The sequence below is a fragment of the Phoenix dactylifera genome, chromosome 17 (genome assembly GCF_009389715.1).
Source record: "Phoenix dactylifera cultivar Barhee BC4 chromosome 17, palm_55x_up_171113_PBpolish2nd_filt_p, whole genome shotgun sequence".
In the NCBI taxonomy this organism is placed as follows: Eukaryota; Viridiplantae; Streptophyta; class Magnoliopsida; order Arecales; family Arecaceae; genus Phoenix; species Phoenix dactylifera.
In genome coordinates, this window is record NC_052408.1 from 11,963,010 (window position 1) to 11,978,105 (window position 15,096).

The 15,096-nt window shown below is 36.1% G+C and overlaps 1 protein-coding gene across 1 annotated transcript; it reads left to right on the forward strand.

The window, feature by feature from the left end:
* The first annotated feature begins 4,747 nt into the window (after window positions 1-4,747).
* LOC103701175 (probable rhamnogalacturonate lyase B) lies at window positions 4,748-12,950 on the forward strand. The gene is made up of 14 exons (XM_026802168.2): window positions 4,748-4,833; window positions 5,694-5,744; window positions 5,836-5,955; window positions 6,036-6,155; window positions 7,872-8,013; window positions 8,101-8,271; window positions 9,743-9,892; window positions 10,533-10,639; window positions 10,923-11,013; window positions 11,147-11,288; window positions 11,381-11,540; window positions 11,767-11,883; window positions 12,499-12,625; window positions 12,711-12,950. The coding sequence occupies exons 1-14, from the start codon at window positions 4,763-4,765 to the stop codon at window positions 12,948-12,950; spliced, it is 1,809 nt and encodes a 602-aa protein (XP_026657969.2). The 5' UTR covers window positions 4,748-4,762.
* Window positions 12,951-15,096: the final 2,146 nt, after the last annotated feature.

A 15,096-nucleotide genomic window follows, 5' to 3' on the forward strand; every position in this document is an offset into this window, starting at 1 on the left:
GCGATAGCGGTGTTCCCGGTGTGGGAGAGCTTTCGACACCTGGCAAACCGTGGGGGGCACAGGGCGAATCAGAGCGTCAAGGGATGCCATGCAAAGTCCACTTAGGAATGGGAATGGAGACCATGGGGTGAGGTATGGTGGGCCTGGTGCTCATGTGGGTAAGGGAGGGATAGAGGTGCAGATTGGTCAAAGGAGGAGGAGAGGGAGATGGAAGACGTCGGCGCAGGTGGTGGCCGAGACTACAAAGGAGGAGGAGGCTGAGACTGTGAAGGAGGTGGTGGTGGAGGTGGCTGCTGAGACTAGCAAAGAGATGGCGACGGATTTGGTGGTTGAGACTCTGGAGGAGAAGGAGGCGGAGGTGGTGGTTGAGATTGCAGAGGAGGCGGGGATGGAGGTGGCGGCCATGGAGGCCATGGCGGAGAGGATAGGGCTGCCGCTGGATCTGGACCTGCCGGCGCCATTGTGGTCATGTCATATGCCTGCATGAGCTAGCGTGGGTTTTTGGGACGTGATGCACCTTCTTGTGCAACCTTTGATGATGCGTTACCAACTTAATTTGTTGCACTTGAGAAACATACCCTGAACATGGAAGTTTTTCCTCACTGTCCGTTTCATGGCACTGAAGTCCAGCATATCTTCCATTTCCATTTTTGCTTTCAAGCATTCATCAAGCAATAAATCGGAATTAATAAAACATCCTTTCGCGAAAATTTTTGGTTTTTGCCTTTTGTTTTGTTCAAAAAAAATGAAAAATCAAACTGTGACCTGCCCGGCCACTGGTTGTCTTAGCGAGAATGCATGGCAAACCAAAGAATCGTTGAAACGGTGCTATTCTTTTGGAAGACTAAATGAAAATGGTTTGGGGCTCCCATAAGGTGCAAATATAAAGTTCATCAACTCCACAGCTTCTGACTCGGCAACTTCATAATCGACTTATTTCTATGTTTGGCAGCAAATTCGTGAGTTGCAACAATCCTCTCTTGCCACCTGGTAACGTTCAAGCAAGTAATAAGTATCTTTTAATGGCCAAAAATATAAATGGTTTAGCCTAATCTTATTTTCAAGCAACGTTGCCTCATCTTATATATATAGTATTAATTTCTTATTATTATCCAAAAAATAGCCTGTATGGTAAAAGTATCTAATTATTGCCTCCTCATCTTATAAATGGATATCTTTAACAATATAAATAATGTTGTTGACGATGATAATCTAGTTATTCTCCCCGGCTCAATATTGGACAGCCTAGGAAACTGATATGGTGTTGGTGGGCGCGAGGAGCATGTCCAGTCCTCCTTTTCGTGTTGCAACAAGGTACTGGCATCAATAAATAATGGTTTCATCTTCTCCCCATGAGTCATCATCTTGTTACCCCTTAGAGGTTATATTATGGCATCAGAGCCACCGATCATGCATGTAGCTTAATTTTTCTCTTTTTTTCTTTTATTTTTTCTTTTCTCTATCTTTTTCCTTGTTTTCATGTCTTATCGACTCATTTTCCTCTACGTCCGGTTCTTAAGTAGAAGCAGAACGATCGTTGATTTTTCGAGCAAGAAAGAGAAATCAAGTACGTTATTGTAATCTGTTAAAATAATGAAAATAATAATAATAAAAGACTGTTTTCCTCTCAATAGCTATATTTCATACCATTGAAAAAAAAGGGAAGGAGGAAGAACATGACCCAATTTTTATTTCTTTTTGTTTCTGTTCTGACTTATACATAGCTAACAGATTGCTATGTTCTTTGCTTTTTCATGGGTTTGTTTGATTACAATTGATACCTTCTGATCTGACAGACTCTCTACTTTCTGACTCATCCTTTATGTAATTATCAATTCTTTTAATAGTCTTGGGTAGCCTTTGCCTTCCTTAGTATTAAAAAAAAAAATCATAAATATTGTATTGGATTTTTTTGGTTGTTTTGTTATAAGATGTTGTAGTTTAAATCTGTTCTATTTGATGTTAATGGATATAACCCTATATATATATATATATATATATATATATATATATATATATATATATATATATATATATATATATATATATATATATATATATGGGGATTGATAACCTACTCTCTGTTATGGTAGGTTATCAACCTACCCATTTTTCATTGGACAAAAAATACCCTTATTTTTTGTAACTTTTAAGGGTGCTTTATATCTTTTTACAATCTCACATTATATGGGGATTGATAACCTACTTTCTGTTATGGTAGGTTATCAATCTACCAATTTTTCATTGGACAAAAAATACCCTTATTTTTTTAACTTTTAAGGGTGCTTTATGTCTTTTACAATCTCACATTAACTCACCCTCTCAACCCCCAATTAATGCTCTCTCCCTCTCTCTCTCCGGTGTGTGTATGCATGTATGTACATACATACGTATGCATGTATGTCTATGTATGTATGTATGTCTATGTATCTATGTATATGTGTGTATGTATGTATGTATGCGTGTATGTATGTATGTATGTGTATGTATGTATGTGTGTGTATGTATGTATGTGTATGTATGTATGTATGCATATGTATATGTATATGTATGAGAGAGAGAGAGGGAGAGCATTAATTGGAGGGGTTAAGAGGGTGAGTAAATGTGAGATTGTAAAAAGACATAAAGCACCCTTAAAAGTTACAAAAAATAAGGGTATTTTTTGTCCAATGAAAAATGGGTAGATTGATAACCTACCATAATAGAGAGTAGGTTATCAATCCCCTATATATATATATATATATATATATATATATATATATATATATATATATATATATATATATATATATTCTTAAATTTGATCTATTCGGTTTTTAAGTTATAAAATCCATTATGTTGGTTGGGCCTTCGATATTATAAAACCATTTATCTGGTGTGAACCAACTCGGTTGAACCAGACCTGATTCGTTTTGGGTTTTTTAATCAGACTGAATTTTTCCGCTGTTGTAGAATGGTGCACGGACCTGACTGTAAATCTGTATCTACGGATACTGACTGAAAGGGACCAAATCGTAAAGCGGTATTTTGCGGATTTAATCTGATATCTAGCTCAGGTGAACCAAACTAGTTATGGTTGAAGGCTAATCCAGATCTGTGATGTTATGCAACTGCAGAAACATAGCAATTAAATGACCTATTCATAATTTTTAAGGAATCCGTCATGAATCTGTGTTTACAGCTATGGATAGAAGGGACCTATATGTAAAAACATGCTTGCGTATTTCCATTTTGCACATTTCATGTTTAATTTATATGCTATGTAATTGATTTATATGCAGATAAAAAATTACAGAACTGTTTCAGGTCTCAAATTATCTTAATGATTGGCTAACCCATTTTTGTTCATGCTTTTGCAAATTACAGAACAGGGCCCGATCAGCATGCTCTTAAAAAGCCTCCTTTTTGGTTACTCCTAACAATTTTAATATTTCAGGTTTGAATCTTGTAAACTCTTCTCTCTCTCTCTCTCTCTCTAGTAACATAACAACTGTTTTTTTCAGTGCTGGAGAATGGTTATTTTTGAAGCTACTAGCTAAGTCACTTAATTGTGACAAGTAGAGGTCTAGAAATATTATACATCAAGGGTTTCAGGTCTAACTAATCTTGGATGTGCTGAGAGACCAGAAATGCTCTAGCTTTATTTTCATGGCTACAAAGGAAAAATTACCACATTGTAGTTACTCTATAAATTGATAGTAACTTAAATGTTGAGTAGCTCTACAATTGATGTTAACATATTTATAGTGGTTTTTTCTCATGCAAAATTGAATCTATGGATGTATAATATTTTGTCAAATTAAACTATTGGTCATCAAGCTATAACTTTGATATAAAGAATAATTATTTCCTAGAAATATTCAAGATTAAATTGTCCATTTAGTGTCTTACCAATTTCCATGTGCAATTAAATTATAGTGCAACATGGATTCATAATTATGCTTAAAAATTTTAAGTGTATCATATGTTGACAAATAATTATATTGTTTCATCATATATTCAAGGATTAAAAAACAAGCTTAATTGATGTTCAGCAGTACAAATATGTTTCTATATCAAGATTGGTTATTCTTTAGATTTTATAAACATGTATACTCCGAAAAAAAAAATTTAAATTGCTTGCTTCAACTCTTATAATGCAGTAAATTTCAAATCCATATATTTCGTGCTTCTGCTTAGTATCTAAATCATCCACCATTTTCTGTTAGCTACGCAACATGGCTGCTAATGTGTCTCATATTCAATCATCACCCATCATTGATTAGTTGAACCAATTAAATCGAACCATAAAACAACTTCCATGGATGATGTGGGAAACCTCCACTAGTTCATATGATGCAACCATGAAATAGATCAAAAGTGGATCAATTTATAATCTAAGTTGTACAAAATTCTTATTCTGGGCATGTGATGGAGTCCGGTGGAGGAAATCTAGTACATAGCTTGATTAGAAAAAAATTCTATAATTTAAATTAGCTATTCTTAATCATTGAAAAATTGGCATTTTGATTATAGGTTTTTACTGATGCAAGCGGACAGCAGTTCTCCAACGATTCGCAAGCCAGGTCGCCGGCCGGTGTGAGCCTTGCTGTTCGAAATGGATATGTACGTGCTCACTCTCTGAATTGGTTTTCATGCTTTTGAATTATATATTGAATGTCAAGTTTTTTATGAATGTGTAAAAGGAGGTGCTGATGGAGCATGAATGCAGGTGATCATAGATAATGGCATTCTCCAATTGAAGCTGTCGAAGCATGAGGGGATGATGACGGGTGTTCGATATAATGGTGTTGATAATCTGATGGAAGTTCACAATAGAGAAGACAGCAGAGGGTAGGTGGCATCATGGTTACAATAATCTCTGAATCTCTATTTAGTTTGGATCTATTCAAAAACTAGGTTATTCTGAAGTTTTGTATATCCTACAATGCCTAAATTTTGAGAATATAGCATGACTTGTGAAATGAAATATTGGATATTGATGCTATAAGCATTTTTTTCTTTGTGTTAGTTGTTCCATGGATGCTTGTTGGTGTAATATGGAATCATGATATTTGCATTTTTACCCTTTTCATTAAAAAAAATGATCTATGGTTTTATAAAATTGGGTTGTTTTTATGAGGATATACCCAATGCAAAGCTATGAAACTGAAAATTTCTTATCTCGCAAGGAATTTGAACTTGATGATTTCACCTCCTGGTCATCTAAATGTTTTTATGTTTGGATTTTTCTCCATTTAGCAATGAAACTCCTACCAAGGTTTTCTTGATTCAAAAATTAAAGAAAAAGGTGTTATAGGAAATTAAATTTTTTTTAAAAAAATCAAAATCCAAATACAGCCTTATGTAGGAACTTATGGTTCTAATAAACTGCTTCATAAATTGGTTATTTTCTGAAATCTTTCGCAGACTTTTGATGTATTTTCAACATTATTTTGAATGCCAAGTTTCTTTTCACTTAATGTACATTACAGATATTGGGATTTTGAAAATCTGTATATGGAGTCCCAAAACTCACCTACTAACTTCTTATGGTTTATAGAGCTGGTTCTCAAGTGGGGATAAGATTAGACCAAGTATCACTTTAGTGATACAATTTGCATGAACTTAGGACTGATATCGATGCTATTTTCTCTTGTAAAGATACAATATTTTGAAGTAGTCACTAAATCATGCTTCCATGGAGCATTTAGGTATTGGGATCTGGTCTGGGACGGAACTAAAGCCTACGGTATATTTGATAAGTGAGCGAATCTCTTCCTCTGCGTTTTTTTTTTCTACCATAGAATTTAACATGAAATTTCATAATGGTTGATCATCTAAATTGTCTTACAGGATAAAAGGAACGAAATTTAGAATAATATTTCAGAGTGAAGAGCAGGTAGAGGTTTCATTCACAAGAACGTGGACTCCATCACTCAATGGCACACTTGTCCCCTTAAACATAGACAAAAGGTGCATCAAGTTCCACTCATCCATTCTCCTCTTGCAATTGAAAAAGGTTACAAGATATTGATAGTTACAAAAGCTTCTAGGTTTGTAATGCTCCGCGGCAGCTCAGGATTTTACACCTATGCAATCTTTGAACACCAGAAAGGATGGCCTGACTTTGATATAGCGGAAATCAGGGTTGTTTTCAGGCTTAACAAAGACAAGTAAGTAGATTTCCAATATCGTCCATAAGGTTTTACATAAATGAAGAATGTTTTAATAAGTTAGTGATATGCAGTTGCTTGGATAAATCATTAGATCCTACCCAATGTGATTTTTAATCTCAGTTGCTTATAAAACATACTCAGTGCACAAGGCTTGTCATCATGGAGTTCGAGGAGGGTCGAATATATGCAACTTTACCCTCCCAAGTAGAGAGGTTGTTTTTATATTTCGAACCTGTAAGGTCACAGTAGAGCAACTTTGTAAGTGCCTTGTCCATTAGCCGGCCCGCACATAAAGCGAGATTGTGGGCTGGTCTGAAGAGGCCATGGCCCATTAGGGGCTAACTGTGCCCCGTTTCACTTTGGAGAAAGAGGAGCCTTCTTCCTCTTCCAATTCTGGCGGGATCGGAGGCCATTCGAGTTCATCTAAAACTCAGAGACATCATCTATTTAATCCTCCTCCCCTCTAATGCCCTCCAAAATGGTGATAGCATCTTCTTCTCTCTCTTGCTTCGAAATTGTAGCTACCCATTATTGTGCTCACCAGAAATCAAGGTTGTCGGTGCCTTTGGAGCCTAGGTAACACTCCGATCTTTTTCTCCTTTCCTTTTTCTTTTTCGAATGACGAGGATTCATGGCCGCCAGCAGAGAAATCACCCGAAAACTTCTCGGAGAAAAGGACCCCTGTTTTACTCTGTTTCCACCTTCTTTCCTCTTGTTCAGACCACTGCCACCATCGACGTTCATCGAAGCCCTCAGCCCCTTCTCTACACCAGCCTCCAGCCGGGGCCGGAGCCCCAGCAGCCAGCGAGCGAGCTAGGACCCGACAATCATCGAGCTAAGTCCCTACCCCTGTTCGGCCCTATGTTGGGCTAATTTCAGCTGACGAGCCGTTGCCAGTGGCCACTCTCCACTGCCCTTTATCGACGCCTGCTGCGTCCTTGCCGGACCACGGCCATGACAGCCACCGGTCCACCATTTGCCATGAACAAAGAAGAAAGAAAGAAGAGAAGAAGAGGAGGAAGAGAGAGAACCTTCCCTTTCTCTCTCTCTAAAAGGACTCATGGATCCATGAATCGAGTTCCATCGATTTGACCTACGAACCCGAGTTGATCCCTACGAAGGGCCCTAATCCGCCTCGGTGAATCCAAAAAATACCTTCCGGCTAGCTATTTTAGGTAAAATCTTGGGTCATGACAAATTGCATCAGAGTGAACTCGACCCATAGCCTATGTAAACTAGGGGACACCGCAGCATAGGTTCATGGAGGTTGACCACGGGCCGATCATGGTGCTTATAATTAGATTTGAATGGATTTGAACCCTTAGTCTAATGAAGACGCCATGGCTTGAACAGAAAAAATATGTCAGGACCCGTACGGGCGTATATTTACTCACACATCATTTATTCGCTGAGAAGATTTTGGATACTTATACATAACTAAAGAACTCAAAAATACTTTTTGGCTAGCTATTTTGAGTGAGATCTTGGGTTCCAATAAACTTTACTGTTGCACCAAAGCTCATCCTTTTTCATCTTAATTGTTTATGTCCCAGAGTATGGAACAAACGTTCATTAACTTAGCTTGCATATAATGGCAGTTGATTTCTAGTTTAACCATCTTAACAAATGTACTAGGTTTGCTCATTTACTCTCAGCTCATTTTACTTTATATTTCTTTGAGGATGTGGTAATCCATTTTGTATGCATTTATAGGTTCCACTATATGGCAATATCAGACAACAAGCAGAGAATTATGCCCATGCCTGAAGATCGTACGCCTGAAAGATGTCAGCAGTTAGCATACCCTGAGGCTGTTCTCCTCACTAATCCAATTAATCCGCAACTCAAAGGAGATGTAAGCTAAAGATATTATAGAAAACCTTTATTACAAGCTTATTATTTTCATTTTCATGGCATCTGATTTAAGAAAATGTCTGTCAAGGTGGATGACAAGTATCAATACTCCTGTGAAGATCAAGACAACAAGGTCCATGGATGGATAAGTTTTGATCCTCCAATTGGCTTTTGGCAAATCACTCCCAGTGATGAATTCCGAACGGGAGGACCTCTTAAGCAAGATCTAACCTCTCATGTTGGTCCTACAACCCTTGCTGTGAGTATTATAACTTTTCTAATTCAAGTTTTTTAGCTTCAGATTCTCCTTTACAACAGAAAACTTCAGACACAATGGTCCTATCAAAACATCATATACATTATGGAAGGCCGAAGAACATGTAACATCAATATGTTATTATTGTTGAAATTTCTTCAAATCATCTTCTTGTATATACTCTTAATATGTCTCAGTGACCTATTCATAACTTTTTTTTTTTTTTTTTGAGAAAGTAGCAATGCCACCATGCAGGATCAGACCAAAAACCTTTTCCCAGCATCTGAGCTGAGGATGAGAGTGGTGCAAACCATGGACTCAAGTCCCATTAGCATCATTTACAACTTAAAGTACATTGAATTGTCGCACACCTCCCTGGTTAAGTAAATTATAATATAGATTATATGACACTTTTGCTTGCATACCAAATGAGAAGACATGCAAAAATTAACGAGAACATATAGAGAATTCTACAAGTATTTGCATTTGGCTATGTGTCATCAATAATTACTACATCACAACCGAGCTGACAATTGATGATCCTACTACTTACTTCAACTTACAAAGCATTCACGTTGTTCTTACGCATTTGATTAGCTTGTGATTCGTCTATATATAATTTGATGTTGCAATTGCCAGCAGTTCAATCTTCTTGTGGTTATTCAATATTTCTTTTCTTTTTCCTCTTTACTATCCTTAGGATACCTACTTCGATAACAAATGGAAAGGATACGATACCTTTTTGGATTTAGATCTATGTGTTTGATTACGCAATTTTTTGTTTTCTAAAAGATGCCCCTCAAAAAAAAAAAAGCTTTTCAGCTAAAATTGTTGTAATAAATATTTATTGATAGTTTAAGGAAAGTACTTGATCTAGAAATTTAGAGTTTGTAATATGCCTGAAATATCATTTCCTCTGCCTAAAAATTAATTTCATCATTTACAATTATGGCCTTGTTGGTTTAATTTCTCTGTCTTCAATCTGCTTAATCTGTATGTGAGGCAATATAGCAAGGTGGCCATAGCCCTATACATGTATCCCTCCTTCAAATGGAGGGGGTTCTGTGGTTGAGTCCTGGAAAGCATTTTCCCAAGGATTTGGTGCATACATTCTTTGGTTGGGTTTTCCCTCCCTATACTCAACACACACCTCTATCTTCGGTTGAAAATACAATATCTTGAGTTATATTTTTGGCTTCAAAATGTTGCTCCCTTTATTCTCAAATCATGATTCTTATGTGATAGTTGATGACTTAACGCAAAATGCATGTCATCTAAGATATATCTGTTTCTTCCATGTCAATGTCTACAATACTGTGTTTAGATTAAATTCCATCGCACTTGTTACTGCTCAATAAAGACTCTTTCTGATACAATGACTGAAATTTTTGTTTTTTGGTTTTGCTGCATTTTATGCCTATCATTTGAAGATCTTATAAATATTTGATATTCTATGTATTCTTGCTGTATTCAGATGTTTGTTAGCTCTCACTACTCCGGGGAAGTACTTAAATTCAGGTATGGAGAGTACTGGAAAAAAGTTTTTGGCCCTGTGTTTGTTTACCTTAATTCCGCTTCAGATGGGAAAAATCCAAAGGCGCTCTGGCAGGATGCAAAAATGCAGGTTATTATATAATCTTATTAGCATATTAGAAATGAAGAGCTGTCTTGCAGTGTTTATTAATCGAGGTCGTCCTCTACTACCATATTAACTTTGAAAATGCTAGCCAATTTGATAATTCAATTGCTGGTTTTTCTTGCGAACAGCTGGGTCCTAGTGGCCGCATCATGCATTTTTTGGGAGTATTTTCAATTTTTGAACCTTGAGAAGTGTTCTCTGAATGTTCGAATGGATGATTCTTCCATCAGATCCCACTTTAACTTTTCCAAAAATGCTAATAGTGAAAAGGATAAACTATTTGATGAAAGTTTTACAATGGCTTGACAATTATACATGTAGACTAACTTTTGTTATTGAAACAAACCATTGTGTGCCAAAAACATTGTCTGAATATTTATGTGCATGGTTTTCTGTGTTATTCCAAATTCTAAAATATTCTTGCTAAGTATTCAATTTTTCTGAACAAAATTTGAATTTGAGCAACTGTTTTAAAATTATAGTACTATTAAGGAATTAAATGAGCATTTTTTAAAGTAAATGCATGAATTCATAATGAATTTACACATGGGAGGTAGTGCTATAATTAATAGTAGATGTAATTGGATCATGCTTACACTTCCTTGCTTCTATTCTATATTTTCAGATGCAGAGAGAAGTCAAGAGTTGGCCTTATAGCTTTCCGGGTTCAAAGGACTTCCAAAAGAGCTCAGAAAGAGGTTCTGTTAGTGGTAAACTACTAGTTCGAGATAGGTAGGTCTGGTTCTCCACTTCATATATTTTTCTTCAAAGTTTACTAGCTCTTTCAGTTTCATATATTGAAGAGCATAAAAATTCAATTCATCTAGTCCTGATTGTTATTTTTTTCTCATACATTTACACAGCCTAATATTATTCTTGTGTGGTGAAGAAAAAAATTCTTTTCGCGTAAGGATTTGCATGGTTTGCATTAGTCCCTAGGGATAATAGGCATAATAATGGGCTTATTGGTTGGTGCAATGATTTTCATATAATTAAATTGGGATGTTATCCACAGGTACATACATGGGGAAGACATAGATGCAAATGGTTCTTATGTTGGTTTGGCTCTACCAGGAGAAGCAGGATCGTGGCAAAGAGAATGCAAGGTTAACCATTTAAGTTTATGTTTTTTTTATTAAAAAAATGCATAATGATATTTTTAGGTTCTATTTTTGTTTTAGCAAAGCTCGGGCCATAAATGAACATATCTTAGTATCTTATGTACTTTGATTCTATCAGGGATACCAATTTTGGACCAGAGCAGATGCCAATGGGAGTTTCTCAATTAGAAATGTCCGAACTGGACAATATAATCTTTATGCATGGGTTCCTGGCTTTATTGGGGATTACAAATATAATGCAACTATAACAATCACCTCAGGTTATTGTACATTAACCATATGCATTGTTCTTTTAGTGATCATTTGATTATTATTATCTGTTATGGCATGATTTCTGAACCTCTGTAAACAGGAAATAATGTTGATTTGGGTGACCTTGTTTTTGAACCACCAAGAGATGGTGTCACCTTATGGGAAATAGGCATCCCTGACCGTTCTGCTGCTGAATTCTATATTCCAAATCCAAATCTCAAATATGTTAACAGACTCTACATCAATGATTCAGCTGATAGGTTGTATATATTAGCTATTCAAAAGTAGTGTAGTTTCATTTTTGGAGATCAGCATTGGCATAGGAAGGGCAACCTTTTTCGCTTTGACTCTACTTGATGCGATTATTTCTCAAAAAAGGGCTGTACTTGATATCATCATGTCCTATTTTAGGGTCGAACACCTGCCGTATTCTTAATTGGTACTTTATTTTATTATTAAACAGAATCTCCGGCATTGCTTTTACAGATTTAGACAATATGGTCTATGGGAGAGATATGCAGATTTATATCCAAACAGAGATCTTGTCTATACAATTGGTGAAAGCGACTATAAGAATGATTGGTTCTTTGCTCAAGTTACCAGGTAATATTTCCTCAACCTTAATTTATGCTCTTTTCAAAGGAGATTCAGCTCAACAATTTTGAAGAAAATTATAGGTTCACTGGCTGACTTATCTTTTTTAACACCCTAATTTCTTCATTTGGTTGGTTTGATCTTAGTTGCCAAATTATGTTGTTAATACTCTTCTGCCTTGTAATTACTTATATGGTTGTAAATAGACTTCAAATTTGCAAATACTTGGCTATTTCAATTTTCAAGCTTTAGAATGGCATTTATTTTGATTCGCCATTTAGTATTTTCATGGTTAATCATTTGCGACTTATGATGTGTGGGCAAGCAAAACAAAATTGGAACTGATCCTTCTTTTGATAAACATTGGACAATTTTACTATATATAATTAGATATATGTGTTTTTAGTGTTTGACATGTTGCCTTCCCACATTTACAAATGCATATAAAATAATTACAGCATTAGCACCAAGTTGGACAAGTTCTTTTGTCTTCTTCACGTCTGTTTCTGTAAACGTTTGAACTAATTATGATTTTCTCTCATTATCAAGTAATAAGTTCCTTCCAGATTACATCTTTGCGTCAGCATTGAATGAAATTGATTTGTAATTGTTCTTACCTTTCAGGAAGACTGATCAGAACTCATATAAACCAACCACGTGGCAGATTAAGTTTCATCTTGATAGTGTTAATCCATCTGGAAGTTATAATCTTCGAGTAGCACTTGCATCTGCTACTCATTCTAAACTACAAGTATGCTCATGAAACTTTCTCACTCAAATTTATGACGTGATAACTATATTGGGATGAACTAACTTGATCTCTATGTTTGGCTAAGGTTCATTTTAACAACTTGAAAGCAAATCCTCCTCACTTTACAGCAGAGCTGAATGGCAAGGATAATGCAATTGCAAGACATGGAATCCATGGATTGTATTGGTTGTACAATATCAATATACAAAATAATTGGCTCGTTCAAGGTGATAATACGATATTTCTCACTCAGCCTAACAGCCAGAGCCCTTTTCAGGGAATTATGTATGACTACATCCGTATGGAAGGACCCTCAAACTCTTAAATAGAAATAATTGATCTTCTTGGTTACTTTTTTCTTTTTACTTTTTTTTCTTTTCTTTTATTTTTTTTTGGTGGTGCATCGGCTGCTCACACTGCTCTGGCATGAGCACAGCCAACTCTTTCGTACCTTCGGCGGCCTTTGGAACTCTGACTCCAACAGGAGTTGTCAAGCTTTTTGACTCTCATTGGGAGTCTTGATAGGGCTCCATCACATGCAAAGCACATGCTCAAGATACAGGTTGTGTTGGTCTGGTCCAAGTCGATGTAGATAGACTAGTAATTTTATTCTTTTCTTATTAAAAATAATTCCACCCTTGAAATTAACTTACTAGAAGTTTCAAAAACTTGAGGGTACTTAGCTTTCATCTCATCTTCGAGCTCCCAAGTAGTCTTCCTTTTGGTGTGATTATTTCATTGAACTTTTACATAATGAATGATTCCATTCCTCAAAGATTTGATCCTTCCTATCCACATTCCATACTGGGTGCTGCTCGTAGGTCACATTCTCATGAAGTTGTAGCAACTTATATTCTAATACATGGCTAGGGTTCAGCGCATGCTTCCCTAATATCAACACATTAAACACATTGTGTAAGCTTGATAGAGCTGGTAGTAATATCAATCGATATGCTATCTTTCCTACCCTATCTAATATTCCAAATGGATCCACATACTTACGGTTCAATTTATTGCGAATCCCAAATATTATCACCTTCAATAGGAGATAACCTTAGAAAAATATGATCCTCTACTTAAAATTCCAACTCTAGTTTTCATAACTTTTCTACCTGCTTTGAGCTATGCAAAGCCACAACCTGAAAAGTTGCACCTTTTCCATAGTTCGTTGCAGTAACTATGCATCCAATAATTCCTCTTTTTCACACCATCCCAACAAATAGAAGACTTGCACTTCCTGGTGGATAATGTCTCAAAAAGAACCCTCCGAATACTTGCTTCATAACTATTATTGCAAAAAAACTCTATTTTTGACTAAGGACTTTCCCATGCATCTCCTAAGTCCAAGACATAGACCCTCAGCCTGTCATCTAAGATTTAGATGGCTTAGTAAACACTGGTAGATATACTGAGCAATATTTGTTTTCATGCTATTCCATAAAAAAGTATCCCTCCAATGTAGGTACATCTTAGGGCCTCCTAGATACAATGTGCTTCCATTTTGAACTGATTGCGGTATTTGTGATTGAATTTGAATAGAGTTAGACCTATATACTAGTGAGGACACCAAGGCTTAAAGAGTAGAGTATGTTAAGACCTATGTATAGCTCGTATTTAATCCCACATCGGCTATGCACCATATAGATTTTGGATAATTACACAAGGCCAAGGAATCCAAATAATACCTTCTAGACAACCTTTTTAGGTAAGATCTTATGTGTTTATAAATTAGGTTAACTACGAGCTAATTGTAATATTTGTGATTAAATTTATAATACTTGTGATTGGATTTGTAGTACTTGTGATTGAATTTAAATGGACTTAGACCCTTAACTTGGTGATGAGCTTGGACTTAAATGAGGAGAGTTTGTAAAGACCCATGCAGGCATATATTTAGTCCTATTCGACCATGTATTGGGTAGATCTTAGGTACATATTCACAACCAAAAAAACCAAATAACATCTTTTGGTTAGCCTTTTTGGATGAAGCTTAGGTCGTTACAGGTTTGTTGGTCAAGTTTTCGAGGTCCTTTGTGGCCTATATTATGCTTGAAATATAGTTGTCAAGGGCTGAGTAAGTGTTCAAAAGTACACAACAAAATCGAACAAGAATTTGTTGTCCCACTTGAACTGAAGGAGCATTACGATAGGATTATTACCTCATAAGCTGACCTATTGAAGCTGATCTCTTGGGAATCACTAACGTATTGATATCTTCTACTACTACTCTTGCTTTTAATTCGAATTTTCCAAAGCTCAGTAGTAAAGGTTAATTTTGATGGGCCCCTCCAAGAGAATTCTTCTTGGTGGGTTGTGGCTGTCAATAGAGGTGAGAATGGGAGTATATTGGTTGGAGGATTGAGACATCTTCACTCTATTAGACTGGTAGATGCAGAGCTACATGGTGCTTGAGATGAAGTCCGGTTTGCAAGGATCAATCTTCGTGCTTCAAAGATTTTGGATTGAAGGGC